Raw genomic sequence first — 21,185 nt, 5'->3', positions numbered from 1 at the left:
GGCCAGGGAGATGTCAAGGCCTGGTGTGGTGCCATCCCCCATGGCCACATGTGTGGCCAGGCTGATGTCAATTCTTGGGCTGCTCTCCCAGTCCATGGGGATGCTGGTATCTGGGGAGCTGCCACTGGCCAAGGGTGCCTCCGAAGGCTTGGCTGTGCTGGGCAGGCCGAGGCCATTGGAGCTGTCACTGCCTGAAGTCACACCTGCACAGGAGACAGGGAGAGGTGGGTGCTCAGGGCCAGGGGAGTCTCCTGGGGCAGGAAGGGCAGGCAATGTCCCCACACTGTGTCCCGGGTCTGCCCAGCCAGGGCTCAGTGTCAGGCCCTACCTGTGCTGCTGGAAAGCTTGCGGGAGATGAAGGCCTGCAGGAGCTGGGCCATGGCAGGGTTCCCACTGGTACAGTGGTGCCACACAGCACACAGGGCCATGGTCACAAGACCTCAACATCTTCATTTTCATCTTCATAACTATATCTACATGTGCATCTTCATCGGCAGCTTCATCTAAATCTTCATCTATATCTGTATCTACATCTTCATCTATATCTTCATCTACATCTTCGTCTTCATCTTCAACTACATCTCCATCTACACCTACATCTACATCTTCATCTACACCGACATCTTCATCTAGATCTACATCTATGTCTAAAACAAGAAAACTCCCCTGGGCTCCATCCCCAAACGATGGCAGCCCCAGTCTCCATCCCCAAACGATGGAAGACACAGGCTCCATCCCCAAACGATGGGAGCCTTTAAAAAACTATTGCAGCCTAATCCTTTTTTGGGCTCCAGCTTGGCCTGTGGGAGGCTTGAGCTTGCTGTCATCTCTGGGCTGAGGGTCTAACTTTCTCTTCCTGGCTCTCTTTTCCTCCGTGCCGCTCTGTTTGGGAACACTGCCCTGAGGTGCTGACAGGCCCTTCCCTGCATCCTGCTGTGGATTTTTAGGTGTAACAATGTTATTATATGGGACTCCGACGTTCCTAGGCCTCCCGAGCTGGGTGATTTTGCCCGGGGGGCTGGTGCCACTGGTGCCTGCAGAGACACAGGGCACAGGGACACTGCAGCTATTGCCCCGGATGGTCCTGACCTTCTGGGAGCAATTGAGAGCCTTGCTGTGGTCTGAGGTCACCACAGGGCCCCTGATGGTTGGGACACGCGCAGCAGACTGGCTGGGCCTGATGGCCTTGGGTAACGAGGTACTACCCACTGCGTTGGTGTCCTCCTCCATCTGCACATCAGTGGACAGGGAGATGTCCAGGAGAGGGGCCGTGGCTTCCTCCATCTCCACATCCGTGGCCACGGAGATGTCAAATACATGTGCCGTGGCATTCTCCATTTCCACATCTGTGGCCAGGCTGATGTTAATGCTTGGGCTGCTCTCCCAGTCCATGGGGACGCTGGTATCTGGGGAGCTGCCACTGGCCAAGGGTGTCCCCGAGGGCTTGGCTGTGCTGGGCAGGCCGTGGCCATTGGAGCTGTCACTGCTGGAAATTGCACCTGCACAGGAGACAGGGAGAGGTGGGGACTCAGGGCCAGGGGAGTCTCCTGGGGCAGGAAGGGCAGGCAATGTCCCCACAGTGTGTCCCTGGGCTGCTGAGCTCAGGGTCAGGGTCAGGCCCTACCTGTGCTGCTGGAGGGATTGGCGGAGAGGAAAGGCTGCATTTTCTGCGCCATGTGGGAGTTCCCACTGACACAGTGATACCGCAGAGCTGACACGACCACGCTCACACAACCTGGCTGGCTGGTCAGCTCTGTTGACTGGACACAGCTCTGGCTGCGGCTCTTGGAGCGTCTCCAGTGATGCGATGTTGGGGCTCCCATTGTTGCGTCACAAAGCCAGCAATGCTGGGACTCCCATTGACCCATCCCACCCACCAGAGCTCTGCCACTTCTTGGTGGGGAGTAAAATGGTGAACCACAGTTGCAATTAAAGAATCTCCTGAGCTGGAAGGGATCCACCACGAATATTGATCAAACCCTTGGCCCTGCACAGACACCCCAACCATCCCGCCCTGTGCATCCCTGAGAACATTGTCCAAACACTTCAGGTGCTCTGGCAGCCTTGAGGCTTTGACCATTCCCTGGGGAGCTGTTCAACGCTCAACCACCCTCTGGGGGAAGAAACACTCCCTAAAATCCTACCAAATCCTTCCCTGACAAATCTGAAAAGACTGATGAAAGGGGCTCCAGGGCAATCGTGGAATTTGGAAACAGGGCAGGTCTGGAGCATGTCACTTCTACAAGGCCTTGGCACCCAGCTATGCCATGTCTTTATTTGTGTGATTCTCTCATTGGGGTGGGGAGTGGGGAGATGTGAACAAGACTCTCCAAGGGATTTGGGTAAATCTCATGGATCTAATGGTTCAATTAGATGTGCCACTCCTAATGCCCAATTCCGAATTCCTATGCCAGTTTATGAGACTGGGCACTGAAATTGCCAAGGCCAATGTTTTATGTTTCCTCCATCAATGCCACTTCAGAGGTTCAATCTGGTAGGAAGGTTGTAGCGAGTCAGGGCCAGCACAGTCCAGAGAACATGGGGATGGTTTTATTTCATTAATTCTGGGAATGGGCTTCCGTAGCCAGATGCTGGATAGCAGGTATTTGTGCCCTCCCTTCTCTGAAGTGTTTCAGACCCCTTCTCTCTGCAGAGCTTTGATCCCAGGACGGGCTGCAGGTGCATTATCTTTCTTCATTGGAAGCTTTTCAGCTTTACTTGGCATTTAAATATTAAATTAGAGGAAACATGGTCCTTTAGCCTGGAAGGGGAGGCCCAGGTGAGGCCTGTGCTGCTGGGCTTCTAAGGCTGTGAGGGCAGAGAGAAATGGTCAGCACATTCCCTGGCCTAGTTTTGTTCTGTGCCAACTAACATTGACCCAAGAATTCCCCTGGCACAGCCAAAGGACAGCAGGGCTCATTCCCAGTGCATGGTGTGGCCATGGCCAGCCTTGTTTTGGGGGCAGGAGGCTCACTTGTGCCACTTGGCCTCAGGGCAAAGAGCCATTGCCTGGCCTTTGTTCATTGCCATGTAGTTTGTCAGTGGGAAGGAAGGTGAGGGATTAATCGCTGGAGCACAGGCTGGGTCCCAGGGCTCTCCCAGCAGCTCCAGGAACATATGGCATGTTAGAGACCCATGTCAACAGCTTCAGCACTAGGAGGTAAATGGGTTCCGTCCATGAGAGTAAGAAATGGGAGGACAAAGCTGCTCTGGGCAGGAAAGGCCTGGCTTGTCCATCCCATCAGCTCTCTGATGAGTGGATGTGTTATAGCAGCACTGATTTGCTGAGTTTGAGAAGAAAACCTCTATTTTTTTTTATTAAAGCAACGTCTGAATCACTTGGATTGTGAATTCTGTGAGTGGGAAGGCCCCTTTATTCGATATTGGAAAACACGTGGCCTTTTGCCATGGAAAAGCCCTGTCCCAGTTCTCGGTCACCACAGATCTCTGGAGATGCAGCACACTGAGGTGCTGAGATAGCACCTGCTTGTGGCTTTATGGTTCTGGGACATGCCAAGCTTTCTTGGAAAACAGAGTCCTGGTCCTGAAAAATTCACTCAGTGGTCTGTGGTCAAAGAAAATGTTGCTCTGGCAAGGAAATGAATTCCATGTATAGGTCCCATCACATTAAGCTTCATATAGAAGTATAGATGAGTGAGAGTACATGCATATATTCATACAAATATTTACACATATTTTTATCTGACATTATATAAACACATCTATGCAAGCTGATTTTGACACAAAAAAAGAGAAATCATTGAAACTTTAAAGTTTTTTCGCAATAAAGACTAAACAGGAAAACATGTCTTTTTTAAAGGACTCATTTTACCGTAAAACTTGAGGATGCAGCAGCTTTGCTGTGGCTTCATCCAGCTCATACACACCTTGTGACTAGAGGTGGAAATGGAGCTCAACACCCTGCCAGAACTGTGTGTGTCACATGTTAAACACACCCACAACACCCCATTTTTCCCAGTCTTGCACTTGCTGTTTTACATCTCATATCTAGCGTCGTCTTTCTGGTCATTCTTAGCAAGGGTGGAAACTTCGTTTGCCACCTGAGATATAATTTTCTGCCTGTTTCTTACATGAGTAAGTGAATCTTTGATGTTCTCTCTGCCTTTCTGCAGCTTTATCTTTGGCTGGATTGTACTACCTTGGAACAGGAGTCTTGGAACAGAACAGCATTGATGCAGAGACTGTCAGTCAGGGAGAAGTCAGTCTTGTTCTTCCTTTAATCATGTGGGCTTTCCCTTTTCCAATTCTTGGTGACTTTCCTCCTACAGGAAATGAGTAGGATCTTCTGGCTCTGACTATTATAACATTTTACCACATGTGTTCTCTTTTGTTCCTAATTTCTCTTCAAAAGAGACTGCCTGGGTTGCTTTTCCCATGTTAAACCTGGTGAAAAAAAATAGATTTTTATTTCTCCTTCAGCAGCTTGTGACAGATCTTGAAACCTGTCCTCATTGTGCAGTTCCCTATTGTAGTGTGTATCTTTACTATTTCAGGCACTAATTAATTTTATTTATCCTCTCAACATCCCTTGCCTTTGCATGGGGAGAAACACTGTGCTCAACTCACTTCATGGACGAGGTGTTTTATAGAATCACAGAGTAACTTGGGTTGGGAGCTTAAAGATCATCTCATCCCACCCCTGCCATGGTCAGGGACACCTTCCACTATCCCAGGTTGCTCGAAGCCCAGTTCAGTGTGTCCTTGGACACTTCCAGGGATCCAGGGGCAGCTGCAGATTCTCTGGGCATTCCCTTGGGTCTGGAGAATTGGGACACACCCAAGAGAATGCTGGCGATACATGGTGATGACACCAACTCCAGACATTGCTCAAGCACCCCCTTGGGGTTTCACCCTAGGATTTTCTGCCCCCACAGGTGTCTCCATGGCATTAACTAGAAACTCATCTCAGAAAAGGGCACAGAATAATTTATGTGGGAAAAGACCTTCAAAATCATTGAGTTCAAGCTGTGACCAATTCCCACTTTGTCATCCAGCTCAGAGCACTGAGTGCCACGTCCAGTCGTTCCTTGGACATCTCCAGAGGTGAGGACTCCATCACCTCCCTGGACAGCTCCGTCCAATGCCTGACCACCCTTTCCGTGAAGGAATTCCTCCTGATGTCCAACCTGAACCTCCCCTGGCACAGCTTGAGGCCATGTCCTTGTGTTCTGTCACTCAACCGTACCACGGCACACAGCATTATCTGCAGTGCTTTGCATGGTTCCATGGTTTTAGAGCTCATCATCTTCTAACTGCTGGGAAGTGCACGTATCAGAGCCATAATCAAGGCAGAATTCTGCTTTTAATTACACCCTTTGCGACACGTTGAAATCAGCAGCGTCGCACAGCCCCGTTGGAATGCTCAAACAAGGGAACTGGAGAAAGGGAAGTGAAAGGAATTTGGTAAAACTTTTCTGTTTTTCTGGAGATTCAGAAACTGAGTTTGGTTTTGAGAAACTTTTGCTGAGGAGAAAATTTAGCCTTTTTGCTTTCTTTTCTTGTCTTTTCTAATTAATTTTTTATCTTTTTGTTCCATAGGACGTGGTGGTTTAAAAAAAGAAAGACTGAATGTCAAAACTACTAAAAGCGAACTTTGAAAACCAAGGAATAATTCATTTAAAATCAGCATCAAACCCATGCCTCTCCCTCGTGTTCTTCCATAAACTCCTCCAAAAATTAGGTGTTTCAACAAGAGCAGTTAATTATACAGACATAATGTGGAGCAAGACATTTATAAAATCCCCCTATGGCTGATGGAATGATCAGAGCATCACAAAACATTTGCAATTAAATGGAAAAATACTTGGGATTTCTGGTTATGCCTTGCACTGTTAGTGGTAATATTATAGTGGGATATAATAAAACAGCTGTAAAAGGAAAGAAACCCCCCTGGAAGATCAGGTGATGAGAAAACACATTGTGATCCCGGGATAATAAAAACCTGCACTGATTCTTAATCAGGATCAGGTGAATGAACTGGTTTCTCTGCTTCCCTGTTTCTCAATGAGACAACTGCATCTTGAACAACTGCTCAGCTCAAGCAAAGATAAAAACATCCAGTAATTAGTTTTATTTGCAGGAAACTTGGATTAGTGTTGGGGCATAAAATAAGAGAGTTGACCCACTTGAAATGAATTGGTATTTTGCATGCAGAAATGTGTTTTTTCCTATGAAAAATCATGTGCCCTGGGGAAATCTCAGAAAACAATCATTCCCCTTTCTTGTTTTTATTGGTGGAGGATCCCACATATTCTCCATGCTTGGTCTAGGAGTCCCATGCTCATGTTAACACAGATAAAAAATGTCTGAAATTTTGAGGAAAACTTCTGGGAGCCAACAACCTTCTTTGTTCCTACAGGTTTGCAAAGAAGTTGAAAAGGTTTCATGATATCCAGTGGAGACACACAATTTGTATTCAGAACTGGCTTCCGAAGTGACAGCAAGATTTTTCCATCGGAGATTTCCTCAATTAACCCCAAGACATGCAAATTGGCATTTTTACTAATATTCTCCAAGGTCTCAGGCTTGTGATGAGCAAGAGTCTCTCATGAGCACACCTGTACGAGCTCTGCAGCAAATACACACAGCTCCCGGCATCGGAATGTTTTCCAACTCCATTCCCAAACCAACAGCTCCACTCTCACGGGATGCAGGACACAATGCCTTTATCCCACCCGGGCTTTGTGCTGTTTCAGAATGTGCAGATCAACAATGCCACTGGGGTTTGGTGGCAGTCCCCTCCAAGAAGTAGGGCTGAGGAAAGATTTTGTCCCCTAAAACATGAGCAAATGCACATAAACCAGGATCAAATATAGACACAAAGCAATATAAAATTATATTCTATGAGATGTATGATATAGTATCAGGGAATCACTGAATAGTTTGGACTGGAGAGGGCATTAAACCTCATTTCCTTCCAACCCCCTGCCATGGGCAGGGACACCTTCACCTAGACCAGGTTGCTCAGAGCCCAATTTTCAGAGTAATTCTGTGAAGTGTATTGGAAACAGCATCTCCCACCTTCCAGACAATGTCCTTTCCTTGCTGAGAGTCCAAACTCCAGCTCCCAGCTGTGAAGTTGCTCTCCTGACCTTCAGCTCATCCCTCCTGGCTGCACAAGTGCCCTGGTGTGAGTGTAAAGGATGGTGTTTGTCTGGAGATTGAATCCTTGCCAAGGATTGTTTGTTCTGGAGTGAAGGGTATAACGGAAGGTGAGAAAGACACAGTTGGAAGTGGTAAAGATCTCTCTGGGTAAGAGCCAAGAGTAGGACAACAACAGAGTTACTCTTCAATGGCTTGGCCAGGGCAGTGCCACTGCCTGAGGTGCCTAAAGGAGCCCAGAGACACTGTGGGTTTCACAAGATCCAATAAAAAGGGGAAACCTTTTCATCCATGTACACTGGAAAAATAAAATGGATACTGATGGTAAATGCTTAGATACCTGTGAACAAATATTCCTTGGAGATTTAGTCATTGGAGAAAGAACTCCTTGTGCAGCCCAGGATCATTATGGCGTTATCAAAGAGAGACTCTGTAGGAGAAACCATAATGTGCTGAGCTCCAGTACAGTCACAGGAACAAGGCAGCCAAAAATATCACCAAGCACAGCGTTGGATTTAAAAAGGAGCCCTATGAAAAATGAGGCGACTTGTTCAAAGGAAATTAGTATGAGCCACGACGGGGTGAAATGTTTGCAAGCAGCAGAGATATTGTTTAAAGACACCATATTAGAGGCTCAGAGAAGATACTTGCAGTGTATCAAAAAAGACTTTTAAAAGACCAGAAGAAAGCTACTGTAATTAAAGATCAGAGCGAAGGAGGCTGTTACAAGTAAGAAGACTTCGTGTTCAAACACAGAAAAAATAGAAAGCAGGCATTCTATTAAAAGGTAGACTAAGAGATTTGAAGAACTACTTTCTAAGAGAAGGAATGAATTATCAATCCTTTTCCAAACATGAGTGGATTAGGAATCCTGCCAGGCAGTGTGGAGGGCCAAAAGAGGAGCAGGGTGTAAAATGAGTAACTTCTGATCTGCAGGCCACAGCGGATGGATCAAAGAATACTGAAGGAACTTGAATTTGAAGTGTCTGGGCAGAGAAAGTTGCTGGGAATTACAACAGAGAAGCTGTGGCTGCCCCTGGATCCCTGGAAGTGTTCAGGGACAGCTTGGATGGGGCTTGGAGCAACCTGGGATAGTGGAAGGTGTCCCTGCCCACGGCAGGGGGTGGAACTGGATGAGGTTTATGGTTCCTTCCAACCCAAACCATTGCATAATCCTGTGGTTTATGATTTGAATGTAGACATTGAAAGGTCCTTTCCAACCAGGATTGCTTTGCATGTCTGTAGATCTTGGTGTCCCTGCACCTTGAAAAATCTGTGCTGTTTGGGTCTCCTTCCTTCCCCCTCAAAAGCGACACTGGGAAGCTGGGAAAGAATGAATGACAGGAATAAGGATGATGGAAGCTGTGGAACAGCACTAACATGAGAAAAGGGGAATTTGACTTGAGCTGAAGAAGTGAGGGACGTTTGGAGACCAACACATGTACTTATGTAAGGAGGTGAGTAGGGAACGATTGTAATTTCATAGATCATAAAATCCAGAGATTATCTGAGCAAATGCCTGAGCTGCAGGTTCACCACTAGCATGGAACAGGTTCTGGGGAAGAGCTGGCCTCTATCTCCAATTTTCCTGCACATGCTGGTAAGTGATTTCATCAGAAAGAGAAAGCTCCTCAGTGGAGTCTGTGCTGTCCTCACAAGTTCCAATGAGCCTGGAAGGAGGCAGCAGACAACTCAGACATAAAAATACCTTTGCAAGGCTTGACCAAACCTATGTATAAACTGGAATAAAGGGATAACAGTGAAATCAGTCCTTCCTCCAACCTCAAGTGTCACTGACATGTTCCTGTAGGTCAGGTCAAGATCGTTATATTTCCAAGATGGAAGCTCACGGTGGATAAAATGAAAAGCTGCTGCCAGGGCTCCTGTGCCTTGTAGATCTGCAACCTTCTCCTTTCCCCATCTGCTTTTATAACTGGCAGAGCACTCTGTGTTTGCATCCTGAGGGTTGGGAAGGGCAGAGGGAGGAGGAGGAGGAGGAGAAATGGTTGGTTTGCAGCGGCGGTTATCCTCTCTAGTGACAAGCTGCATTTGTCTTTGGGGAAAGGTGACTATTGCCTGCCTTTGTGACATCAAGATTGATCCCAGAATGTTTAAAATAATAGGAAAAATGCATTTCCCATTGACTTCTTTGGGAGCAGCTTGCACAGTTCTGCAAGCAGATGGCATGATGTATATTAAATTATCACTTATGTCGGGGGGCTTATTTTAAGGATGGAAGTGTCGTCTCTTGGTATTTGTGCCAGAACTGCTCATCCCCAAATCAGGATTTTTGTATCCTTCCAGCCGTCCTGGAAAATATTTGAAGGAACATGCCCTTCCCAAAAGGAGGTAAAAACTGCATCATCTTGTTCTTCTTTTGCATCTTTCGATGAAAAGTAAAAGCAATTTTAGAAATCTTTATGAAAGAAAGGTCTAAATTGGTGTAAATAGAATTAAAGGCAAATGTCCCCCAGACTTCATTGTAAATCTCCTCCACTTGGGTGAAAGTTCACACTGACAAACAGTGACAATATGAACAAGGAGTGCAAACACGACTGGTAAAGCCCGAAAAGTCTAAAGCAAATGCTGAGTCATCAACAATATTTATAACCTCCCACACTCAGAATAGAAGGTACCAAGGGACTGCAATTACTGAGATATGACAAATGTTGAATTTTTATTCACAGCAGCTGCAGGACACTTGGTTATCCAAGAACATTGCTGCTGGAAGTATAACCTTTGCTTAATCTGTGGACATTGGTTCTAAGTTATGCTCTGTGATTTTTGTCTAGAAAATTATTGCTGTTGGCAACTCTAAAAGTTATGCCCAGTTTTGTAGCTCTCCACATCCCTCTTTCCTCTGTCCTACTCCTCTCTCTGATCTGGTTTGATAATAACCCACTCCTCTATGTCGCTTGCCAATCCTCTCAGGCTCATTTTGGTGCCTTACACCACACAATTGTCAGAACACTCTTCTGTGGATGGTCTGTACTTTAATCCTCTTCACGTCCCTGTTTCTAAACCAGCCTCGTAATTCTACCTCATCACCATGAAAAAATAAATTCCATAAACAACATCTGCACCAGGCTCATTATGGCCTTCACAGAATCATGGAACTGTTTGGGCTGGAAGGAGCCTTTTAAATGTCATCCAGTCCAAACCCCTGATATGGGCAGGGACTTTCCACTAGACCAGGTTGTTCAGATCCTCATTTTGGGATGTTCTATCTCATTTGGAATGTAATTTCCTAGGGGTCAGAGGAGGTTTCCCTGATTTCCCTGGGACTAAAACATCTACATACCAACACAACTTCAATACCTAAGGATCTTTTATGCTCAGAAGTGTCCAAGGCCAGGTTGGATAGGGCTTGGAGCAACCTGGGACAGCGGAAGGTGTCCTTGCCCATGGCAGGGGGGTGGCACTGAACAATCTTTAAGGTCCCTTCCCAACAAAACCATCCTGTGACTCAATGATCTGGACCTGTGCCGTCCTGTAAGCCCTGCACAGCAACACCCAGTGTAGCAATTCCTATAAAGAATGGAATCAAAAGTCAGAACATCCCATGGATGATTAAAGGTAATATAAATGGGCAATCAGATATATTTTACATATGGTGTTAATTTATTTTCTTCCAAACAGAGTATTACCTGGCATTTAATTTCCCTCAGGGAACCAGATGCTGTCAGGAAATGCCCTGATATTTTTGTTTAAAGCCAAGAAGCATTTCAGGTGTCTCTTAATCCACTTTATTACATTTTTTCCAGTGAAAACACCTGAAATACACAACCTTTCCATTTCCATCAGCACCTGAGTGCATTTTGCCAAGCAGTGACACGCTGTGCTGCAGATCTACTCCCAGAAGAGCCTTCAGTGTTGTAATTCCATAATCACCGTTATTGCTGGATGCCACAACCAAAACAAGATTTCTGTGGTCAAAGCCCTAAAAACTTTTCATGCCTTTAATGAAATACTAATTTTGCTTTGTTTTTACATGTTTTCTAACACAGGGAGATGAGGAGATTCCATAAATATCATCTTCTTGGAGAGCAGCAAATGCTTCATTTGTAGGATGTACTGCTGCAGTGGAGGAAGGAGCCCACGAGAGGGCTCAGGGAAGCAACCCTGGACCAGTATCCCTGGGAAGCTGCTGGGCAGGGAAAAGCAGGGCCTTGAGGGAAAGCTCATCTCTTCAATCATATTCACCTTAAAACATCTCATCTAGGGCGAGCCAATAAACAAGCAGTCCAAACAACATCAGCTTTTATTACCACGGGTAGTATCATGCATGTATTTTTAATCTTTTGCCTGTGTATTTCTTACAAACTTTATTAATCCTGGGGAATGCTGCTGCAGGGAATATACGATGGCACTTAGAGCTGATGAAGCTCCCTCTCGCTTTTATGGTGTCGGCACAGCGGGCTCCGCTCAGCACCACATGAGCACATTTATAAAAAGCTTATTACAGCATATAGCACAGGAGTTGTTGGGTTTTTTTTTTTCTTTTTCTATTTTTTTTTTTAACTGGGAAACCAGCACCATTAAATCAGATTATATTCTTTAGCAGGGCAGTGTAAACAACTCTGTCATGTGTTTTTATAAAGTCATCAGTGCCACTGAACACAAACCAGCACCCACTGGCAAGGCCAAGGCAATGCATTTAGAACCACCCCCAGAGCATGGGTATGATCCTTAATTTTCCACCAAAAAATAGAACTGATTACTTTTTTCTTTTTTTAATATCATTCTTTACTATGGGAGATACAAAGGAAATACATTTATTCACCATCCCCTTGTATTTTCCAGCTAAATCCCCCCAGTAGCTCCAGCATAGCAGTTGCCTTGGTGAAATGTTATCCCAAAGTTAACAGTTTATCTGTTTTCATGCTTATCTCTTTACTAATGATAATTTAATATCGTGCTTATTTCTTCCCTAATGGTAATTTAAAGAAATAAAAGTCATTAATATACTTTAGCCACTTGCTTGGGTTTACGTGAATGGACTTGGGACTTTCAATGATTAAAAACAAATATTTGAGCAGATATGAATTTGGGGTTCATAAAGAAAAGAGGTTTTAGTAAGGGAGGGATGAAATCTTGAGGACTGTGAGATCAGTAAGGAAAATCTGGAGTGGGGAATGTAAAATACTGGTTAGGATGGGGAATGTGAAGGATATTGTGCTAAAAAGTCAATTTATTTTGGAATTGTTAGTCAATGTGTAATATAAGCAATATATGTATGAGGCTAAACTTTGCATTAAAATTCTTCCATTTTTCATAGTTAAATAAAGAAAAAAATGTTCATAAAGTCAGTCCTGCAAAAACAGAGTTCATGGTGCTAAACACAAAAACCCCAAAGTGAACTGAACAGAAAATATTTTTGAGAAATTTCTTACCAAAATTATAGTTCAATGAAAAAAGGGTCATGTCATGATGACACAAGCTAGTGAAACCTCTATTAAAATGTCAGATTTTAGGCAAGGACACTGCCAATGACCATCTAACCTGAGGTGCACAGCATGTGCACACCACTTGATGAGCCCAGGAATTTGTCCTGACCTACAGAGTATTCTGTACCACAGTGGGAAATCTTGATTAAAAACTGAGCCTCAGCTGCTGGGAACTTAATCCTAGGGAATTCATGGAGCTGTAAGAAGCCATGCTGTTGAAGGAGGTATCTGCTAAAGTGTGGGACACCTGGCTGCAAAGTGAGAATTCTGATCTCAGGCAGACGGGCCACAAAAATGCAGGTGTCCATCACAGAATTATGGGATAGTTTGGGTTGCAAAGGACCTTAAAACTCATCCCATTCCACCCCCTGCCACGGGCAGGGACACCTTCCACCAGACCAGGTTGCTCCAAAGCACATCCAACCTGGCCTTGGACATTTCCAGGGGTGGGGCAGCCACAGCCTGGGATTGCACAGTGATAAAAGTGTACCTTGAACTCCAGTGAAGGAAAGACAAAAGCAAAGGTTCTCCCTGTAGAGAACTTGTGCTTCATTAGCATTTTTTTTCCTCATCATTGCTACAGTGTCATGGGAAAATAAAGAACCCGTGTGAAGAGACTGTTTGTATCCTGCGTTTTCATCTTTTGCCTGGCACATATGGTAGACTGTGTTCCATTACATTGCCCATTGTTTTTGACATCTCTCTGTAAATCCCAAATCACTACATTATCCTGAGGTACAGTGCTGATGGCTCTTCTACGTCAGTTCCATTTTTAGGATAATTTATGTAGCTTAATCTCTATCTCAATGCTCATCTAGATCCCAAATGGAAGGCGGATGAATGACTGATTAATCTTCCCTCCTCTCTCTAGAAACCATCTCACGTTGATCCTTTACTGTGTTATCATCTTTGCTGTCCTTCTGGGGTAACAAATACAGCTGTTGATACAGGAATTCATGTTTCCAAAAAGAACTGTGGCACTTAAAATCTCTGGTTCCCTTGATTGAAAACCCTTAAAACCAGAAACCAACTTCTGTGTCCTGATGAAAATTTGGGCTTTTTCAAAGATCTTGTTACCAGACCAATCAAAAAATGCAATTACAATGAGGCACCCATCGTGAGGTTGGTGTGTTTATAGTGATATAATATCAGCATCAATCCTCAACTCCATTAGGAACTGAGGGAATGGCTGGAGCTGTGCCAGAGGAGGGTTAGGCTGGATATCAGGAAAAAGGTTCTTCTCCCAGAGGGTGCTTGGGCACTGAACAGTTCCCCATGGAATGGTCAAAGCTCCAAGGCTGCCAGAGCTCCAAGAGTGTTTGGACAACTTTCTCAGGGATGCTCAGGGTGAGATTGTTGGGGTGTCTGTGCAGGGCCAGGAGTTGGATCAATGATCATTGTGGGTTCCTTCCAGTGCAGGAGATTCTGTAATTCCAACTGCGGTTCACCATTTCTCTCCCTACCAAGAGCTGACCAGCCAGCCAGGTTGTGTGAGCATGGCCCTGTCAGCTCTGTGGCATCACTGTGTCAGTGGGAGCTCCCACACGGCCCAGAAAATGCAGCCTTTCCTCTCTGCCAATCCCTCCAGCAGCACAGGTAGGGTCTGACCCTGACCCTGATCTGGGCAGCCCAGGGACACACTGTGGGGACATTGCCTGCCCTTCCTGTCCTGCTCCTCTTCCTCCTCCTCCTCCTCCTCCTCAGTGCCTGACCCCCCAGCCTGGGCCATGACCTCCCTCAGGACCAGCCAAGCCCCCCAAGCACCTCTGAGCCCCTGCCAGCTGTGGCCCATGGGCTCAGCAGGGCACAGGCAGCACCCTGGCCTTGCCAGGGCCACATCTGCCCAGGAGAGACCTCTGAGAGCTCCTCTGTCAGGCCCTGGGGACTATGTGTCCTGTTTGCCCTGGCCCTGTGCAGCCCTGTGCAGCCCCGTGCCCCTGGCACAGCAGCTCAGCCTGCAGGGAGGCTCCTCGGCACAGCTCCTATTGGCCTGGTGCAGAGCAGGACGATGGCTGTGCTAAGGACTGGCTCTGTGGGACCCCAGGAGACTCCCCTGTCCCCAAGCCCCCACCTCTCCCTCTCCCCTGGGCAGGGGTGTGAATGGCTTTGGGCAGACACCGCTCCAATGGCCACGGCCTGCCCAGCACAGCCAAGCCCTTGGGGACACCCTTGGCCAGTGGCAGCTGCCCAAATACCAGCGTCCCCATGGACTGGGAGAGCAGCCCAAGCATTAACATCAGCCTGGCCACAGATGTGGAAATGGGGGAAGCCACGGCACATGTACTTGACATCTCCCTGGCCACGGATGTGGATAGGGATGAGAACACCAACCCAGTGGGTAGCACCTTGCTACCAAAGGACATCAGGCCCAGCCAGTCTGCTGCTCGCGCCCTAACTATCAGGGACCCTGTGCTGACCTCAGCCAGCAGCAAGGGGATGAAATGCTCCCAGAAGGTCAGGACCATCCGGGGCAATACCAGCAGTGTCCCCATGCCCTCTGACTCTGCAGGCACCAGGGGCACCAGCCCCCAGCACAAAACTACCCGGCTCGGGAGGCCTGGGAAGAACAGCGTCCCAAAGAACAGCACTGTTGTTACAGCTAAGGATCCACAGCAGGATGCAGGGACGGGCCTGTCAGCACCTCAGGGCAGTGTGCCCCAAAAAGGCAGCATGGAGGAAAAGAGTGAAGAAGAGAAAGGCAAACCCTCTACCAAGAGATGACAACAAGCTCAAGGCTCCTGCAGGCAGAGCTGGAGCAGAAATACAGGATTAGGCCTTTTGCGGGCTCCCATCATTTGGGGATGGAGCCAGGGTGTTTTTCATGTTATAGGTGTAGATGTAGATGTAGATGTAGATGTAGATGTAGATGTAGATGTAGATGTAGATGAAGATGTAGATGTAGAAGATGTTTTCACTGTTCTGTTTTTCCAATAAAACAATTTCATCCATAACCAGGCTGTGTCTGCATGGAGTGGGGAGCGAGTGCAAGATGCCCCAGGAAATGGCACCCAAGAGGTGCAAAAGCATGGCTGAGCCCCAGATCAGAGCCACCAAGCCCCAAAAGGCACCAAGCTGACCCCAGGCCTGAGGGACTGCCAGCAGTGCAGGCAATCCTGGAAGGGACTCCCCCAGGCACTTCCCCAGGAGAAACAGCCCTTTGGTGTGGGAGCCAAGCCAGACAGGGCCATGCTGGACTCACAGACACAGCCCCTACCCAAAGCAGCCCTGAGCACACCCTGGGCACCATCCTCCCTGTCTAGGGCTTTAGGTTCTTCCCCTCCCTGGGTGGTTAGGCACTGAAGAGATTCCCCAGGGAATGGTCACGGGCCCACGGCTGACAGAGTTCCAGGAACATTTGGACTGTGCTCCACCTGTATGGGTGGGATTGTTGGGGTGTCCCGTGCAGAGCTGGAAGTAGGAGTCAATGACCCTTGTTGAATCCCTTCCAACTCAGGATATTTTGTGATTCTGTGATTCATTAGTTGACATTTTTATCAGTTCTGGAGAACTGGGGAAAATTTCTGTCAGCAGCTTAGCAGAACCTGCAGATGCAACAGCAATGAAGACAATGGATTGGAGCAAGTCTAGATTAGTGATTTAAATAGTGACATGGTCTAGGCATAGAACTCGATTTTCTATGTATCTGCCACAATCACCTTTTATATTTCCATACTTCAGTAATCATTTACTTTGGGAGCCCTCGGGAAGTCACAGCAGTGTGTCTGTGAGGCTGGAAGGTCTCTAACACTGCCCTTGGACAGGCAAATGCACACCCAACCAGGAATTAGGATACCAGATTACACTGGCACTTGCCCGGTCTGAGCAGCACCACAATGCTGAATTCCTTACTCACATCTTCATCAAAGAGGGAAAAAAAATCAGGAAATACGTCACTTGAAAACCTGGAGAGCGTCCAGACGTGCAATGACTTGGGAGAATTAGAAAACATCCTTGACTGTGATGAACTCCCAGAATCCTGTTTATCTTGTCTTGAGGGATGACCGCAGCCTGCAGCGCTAAGTCTGGATAACAAAACCTGGATAAAAGCAATCTCTTCATTCCAGGGAAGATAAGCTAAGCTGTGACGGGTGGGAGCTGAAGCCAACCTAAAAATAAGCTGCATATTTTTAACAGTAATCAAGCACTGAATAATCCACTAAAGCCTGTGGAGTATCTTCTTTCACTGCATGTTTTCAGATAAAAAAGGGATTGTTTTTCCAGGAGATGCACACTGCAGCACAAACCTGCCTTCCCAATCCCTGTATTTCCACGGAGATGGCCACACAGGGCTTTATCAGTTTTGAGATATGGCAGATTTTGTTACATGGGAAAAAGGCATCTATTCCAAATCACAAAGACTAGGAAATTTAACTCTGATGGATTACGTATAGGAAATGTCAGGTCCTGGGAAAAATGGTATATATTTTGAGCAAGTTCCTAGGACTGGATGAGTAGGAATTTTTGCAAAGCCCTGGCTGAAAGGAGAGAGGTAAGCCCACATCCCTTTTCTTCCTGCTCTCTCTCTCCTCTTTTTTTTCCATCTTCATGGAAAATTTTTAGCATCTGCCATAAAATTGCTGTGCTGGGAATACTGTGATAATTACACAGAAATGCAAACAGTGTGTAGGTGCCATAATCCGAGCTTTTTTCCTGATATATTTCTTAATTCAGTGTGTTAGTACATAGAAAGTCTATGTTTAAGTGTGAAGCATAATACACCATAAACAAATAAAAAAAATCATATTCTACCGCTTGCTTGGAGACATAAAAAAAAGAAAACTTTAAATAAAGTTAGAGTGTAATTTTCAGAGTTTCTCATCCAGACCTCACCCTCTGGAACAAGAGGAGGGGATAGCTCACACTTTTCTGAAATATAAGTGGGATTTATCTAATTTAAACAGTCTTCTGTTTCCATGGAGCCAACAAGCACTAAACCCTTGTGAAAATCAGTTTTTATTTGTTAAGTGGCACAATGGCTTATTACCATTTAATACTTAGGATTCAGTGACGATGCAGGGACACATTCTGTGAAGTGCCACACAAACAGGGAATGCCAGGCTGATTCCTGCCCCCAAAAGCTGTAATTTTCCAGCATCAGCAGCTCCGCTGTCACTGCTCTGAATCCCAATCCTCTGCTGTTTTCAGCCTCATGAACGAAGCAGCTCGATGTGATGGATGACGAAGCAATTTTTCCTGGAGGAATTAATGCACTGAAAAGGGCACCCATGATTTAAGGGTTACACAGAGTGTAAACACCCAAGGACAGCACGTTCAGCCTGGAGGATGGCCAGGATTACTGGTCACCCAAGGCTGGCTTTTCAGCAGCTGGAATTTTGGAGCACATCAGGGCTCTGGAAGATCTCAGCTGCTTCACCTGCGAGGCTGAACAGCCAAACATGAGCCAGGTTTTCTGTCCCTCACCTCTGGCTGCCCTTGGTTCATGCAGGGAAGATGGCAATGAAAACAATAGTGGTCATGAAGAGGCAGAAAAAAATTCAAGTTCACAGGAGGAGACATTAACCGAGGGAAAAATTGCATTGTGACTCATCATGACCCTAAGCAGTGCATTTTTTTGGGAACACATTGTTGGCAGACAAGTGTGGCAAAAGTGAAGAGATGGTCAGTGTAAAACCAGTGGATGTCACCATCTTTAGTGGTTTCTTGCAATGAAAGAGCTAGGAAATGACAGTGTGACCATAATAAGAGAACAATTAATTAGTGAACGTGTTTTAAATGAAATTCACACTTTGTTATCGAGAATTCACTCACTATCCAATGGATTTTCTCCAGGTTATTACAAGACTTTATGAGGTCACCTGAAGTCCTCTCCAGCCCTGACCTCAACAACTCCAGTTATCATTAGTTAGGAAATTTAGTTAAACTTAACAAAACTTGAAAAATTTACTGCAATCTTGGGACTACCTGTGCTCAAAGAGGATGTTGCTCACCTTTCAAACACAGAACAGGAACCTGTAAGCTGAGGTGGGACAGTTTGTCTCTCAGGCGCCCATCTGAATTTTTAATCTTGAAGAAAGCATGACTCCTAAAATGATTTTCCTTCTTCTCTAGATTCTTTTAGGAGTACTTGGGAATTTTCAATATTGCTGTAAATATCCAACCCCTTTATAAACATGAATTCAATTCTAGGCCTCATGAATATTGTATCCAAGCAAAACCCAGCTTGACTATGAACTGAATGGAACTGCATTCATGATAGACAATTTTTGAGGGAATTATCTGACTTTCCTTTCACACTAGGCATTAGTCCATTGTTTTATCATCTTCTCCCTCTTCAACCAACAACCCAACTTTTTTGAAACCCTTCAAATGAATTTTGAAATCAATTAATATCCTATTATTTGTTTAACTCCATGGCAGGGAGTTGGAATGAGATGAACTTTAAGGTCCCTTTCAACCCAAACCATTCTGTGACTGTACAAATACGTGCTGTATTAACCCAAAACCCACAGCAAGTGTGTTCCACAAGCACCCACACTGATCACTTCTTGTTTCAGTATTTTTATTCCAAACATAGGTACAGATATTTCTCCCCGGAGATTTATGTTACTTGGAGAATCTTCATTAAAAAATACTCTGTAAAGTTAGGATGATACAGTACATTGGCTAAACATAACACACAAGGGTGTTGTGTAAATGAACAACTAGGAAAGAGTGATGTGTAAATGAACAACTAGGAAAGCCATGGAAAAAAATTAAATATATGTATTCTTGGGGGTTGGAATGAGCTTAAACGTCCCTTCCAACCCAAACCATTCTGTGATTATTGCACAAATAAAGCATGTAACTGCATGGAAGGAAAGTGTAGCCTGTTTTTCTAAATGTGTGGGCAAAATCCCCTTTAAAACCGGGAGCACCAGCCAGAGGGTGGATGTGACACGGATGAGGACACGAGATGGATGCAACATGGACACCCTGAGGGTCCCAAAACATTGGTCACAAAGCCGCGGGTAGACTTCAGAACAAGCAGCATTCCGCAGAGGTGCTTGCCAGGAACACGGCCCAGCGGGCAGAGCCCATGGAGAGGGGTATTTTGGGATTAAGGGTCACGCAGGACACTTGGAGATGCCCTCGATGGACCCGAGGCACCGTGAGGGGAGCTGCGTTTTTGCCGCCGCTCGGCAGGGGGAGCTCTCCCCGCCCCTCCCCTCCCTGCCCGGGGCGCCCTCACGCCTCAGCGGGCGATGCCGCCGCGCCAACGCAGCCTCCTGCTCTTCCTCCGCGCCCTCCACGGCTCCGCCTCCACCATGGGAGACTCGACTTCCCGCTTGCCGCAGGCGGGGGAAGCGCTGCCCGGCAGGACGCAGCACATGGCGGTGCCAGGTAGGAGCTGACTGCCTTTCCGTCCTTTCCCCATTCCCGCCCCGCTGCCGCCTCAGCCGCGCGCCCCTTCCCCGCTCCCTCCGTGCGCGTGCGCAGTGCCCTCGTGGGGGGGGCGGGGCTGCTGCTGCGCGTGCGCGCTGAGGGGCTGGACGGGGGGGTGTGGGGAACATGGCGGCGGGGGGCGCGTTTGGGGAATGGGGGACGGGGAGAGGGACGGAGGAGTAAATGTGCCTGGAGAAGGTGTTTGTCTCGTGGTTTACTCGCGCGGTGACGTTTCTTGCGTGCCGTGAGGATAGGGGTGGACGGGTTGCTGGAGCAGTCAGCGAACGCGTCTCTGTGTTTGCCCAGAGAAGCTGTGGCTGCCCCTGGATCCCTGGAAGTGTCCAAGGCCAGGCTGGACAGGGCTGGGAGCAACCTGGGATAGTGGAAGGTGTCCCTGCCCATGGCAGGGGGTGGAACGAGATAAGCATTAAGATCCTTTTCCACTCAAACGATACTGTGATTCTGTTTTATGGTTATATAATTTTTCTGGTCCATATATGAATTCTTTCTGAAGGCAGCATTAGTCCTATTGAGGATTTTAAGCAGTTCTCCCTACCCTTTTTTAAAGTTAATTAGAGTTTAAAATAAGACTTAAACATGTTGTCTATCTGCTATGAATATTCTAGGAAGAAATTGTTCCAGTTGAGGGTGGTGAGGCTCTGGCACAGGTTGCCCAGAGAAGCTGTGGCTGCCCCTTGATCCCTGGGATTGTCCAAGGCCAGGTTGGACAGGGCTTGGAGCAGCCTGGGATGGTGTAAGGTGTCCCTGCTCATAGCAGGGGGTGGAACTGGATGAACTTTAAGGTTTCTTCCAACCCAAACTATTCTGTGATTCTGTCTGTAAAGTGTTCTTAAGTTCCTAAAAATTCTTCCTGGGATTTTCTTCCTTTTATTAGATGCATGCTGTCAGGAAAACAAAGTAGGAACCCAGAATAAAGACATTTACATTCTGACAGCCTTCCTAGGAACTGAAAGTGCTTCAGGATGACTGTCAGTGCTGTTCAGTAGGAAGTTAAGTGGCACTGAGGTGCTCTAACACGTGTATGTGATAGTTCACGTTTGGTATTTATTAAACAAGGTGTTATTTGTACCTTTGCTCCGGGCTCTTATGGACCGTAACAAACTCTGTGAACTTAGGGTATAAAATAAATATTTAAACACATTAAGTATGTAAGTGCTGGTGGGAGAGTTATAAATGGGTGATGGTATAAGCCTAGTGCTCAAAAGGATAATA

At 46.5% G+C, this 21,185-nt stretch overlaps 1 protein-coding gene across 1 annotated transcript in view; it reads left to right on the top strand.

Annotated features, from left to right (window-relative positions):
• The first annotated feature begins 19,738 nt into the window (after nucleotides 1-19,738).
• Nucleotides 19,739-21,185, top strand: part of MSRA (methionine sulfoxide reductase A) — a 227,513-nt gene continuing 226,066 nt past the window's right edge. Inside the window, exon 1 of the mRNA XM_085057156.1 lies at nucleotides 19,739-19,910. Within this exon, the coding sequence (XP_084913282.1) occupies nucleotides 19,772-19,910 (139 nt within the window). The 5' untranslated portion in view covers nucleotides 19,739-19,771. The remainder of the gene's footprint in view (nucleotides 19,911-21,185) is intronic.

The sequence above is a fragment of the Lichenostomus cassidix genome, chromosome 3 (assembly GCF_008360975.1).
Source record: "Lichenostomus cassidix isolate B80296 chromosome 3, HeHo_3.0, whole genome shotgun sequence".
NCBI classification, from domain to species: domain Eukaryota; kingdom Metazoa; phylum Chordata; class Aves; order Passeriformes; family Meliphagidae; genus Lichenostomus; species Lichenostomus cassidix.
The sequence above is the reverse complement of the archived record's forward strand: the minus strand, read 5'-3'. Positions and strand labels throughout refer to the sequence as shown.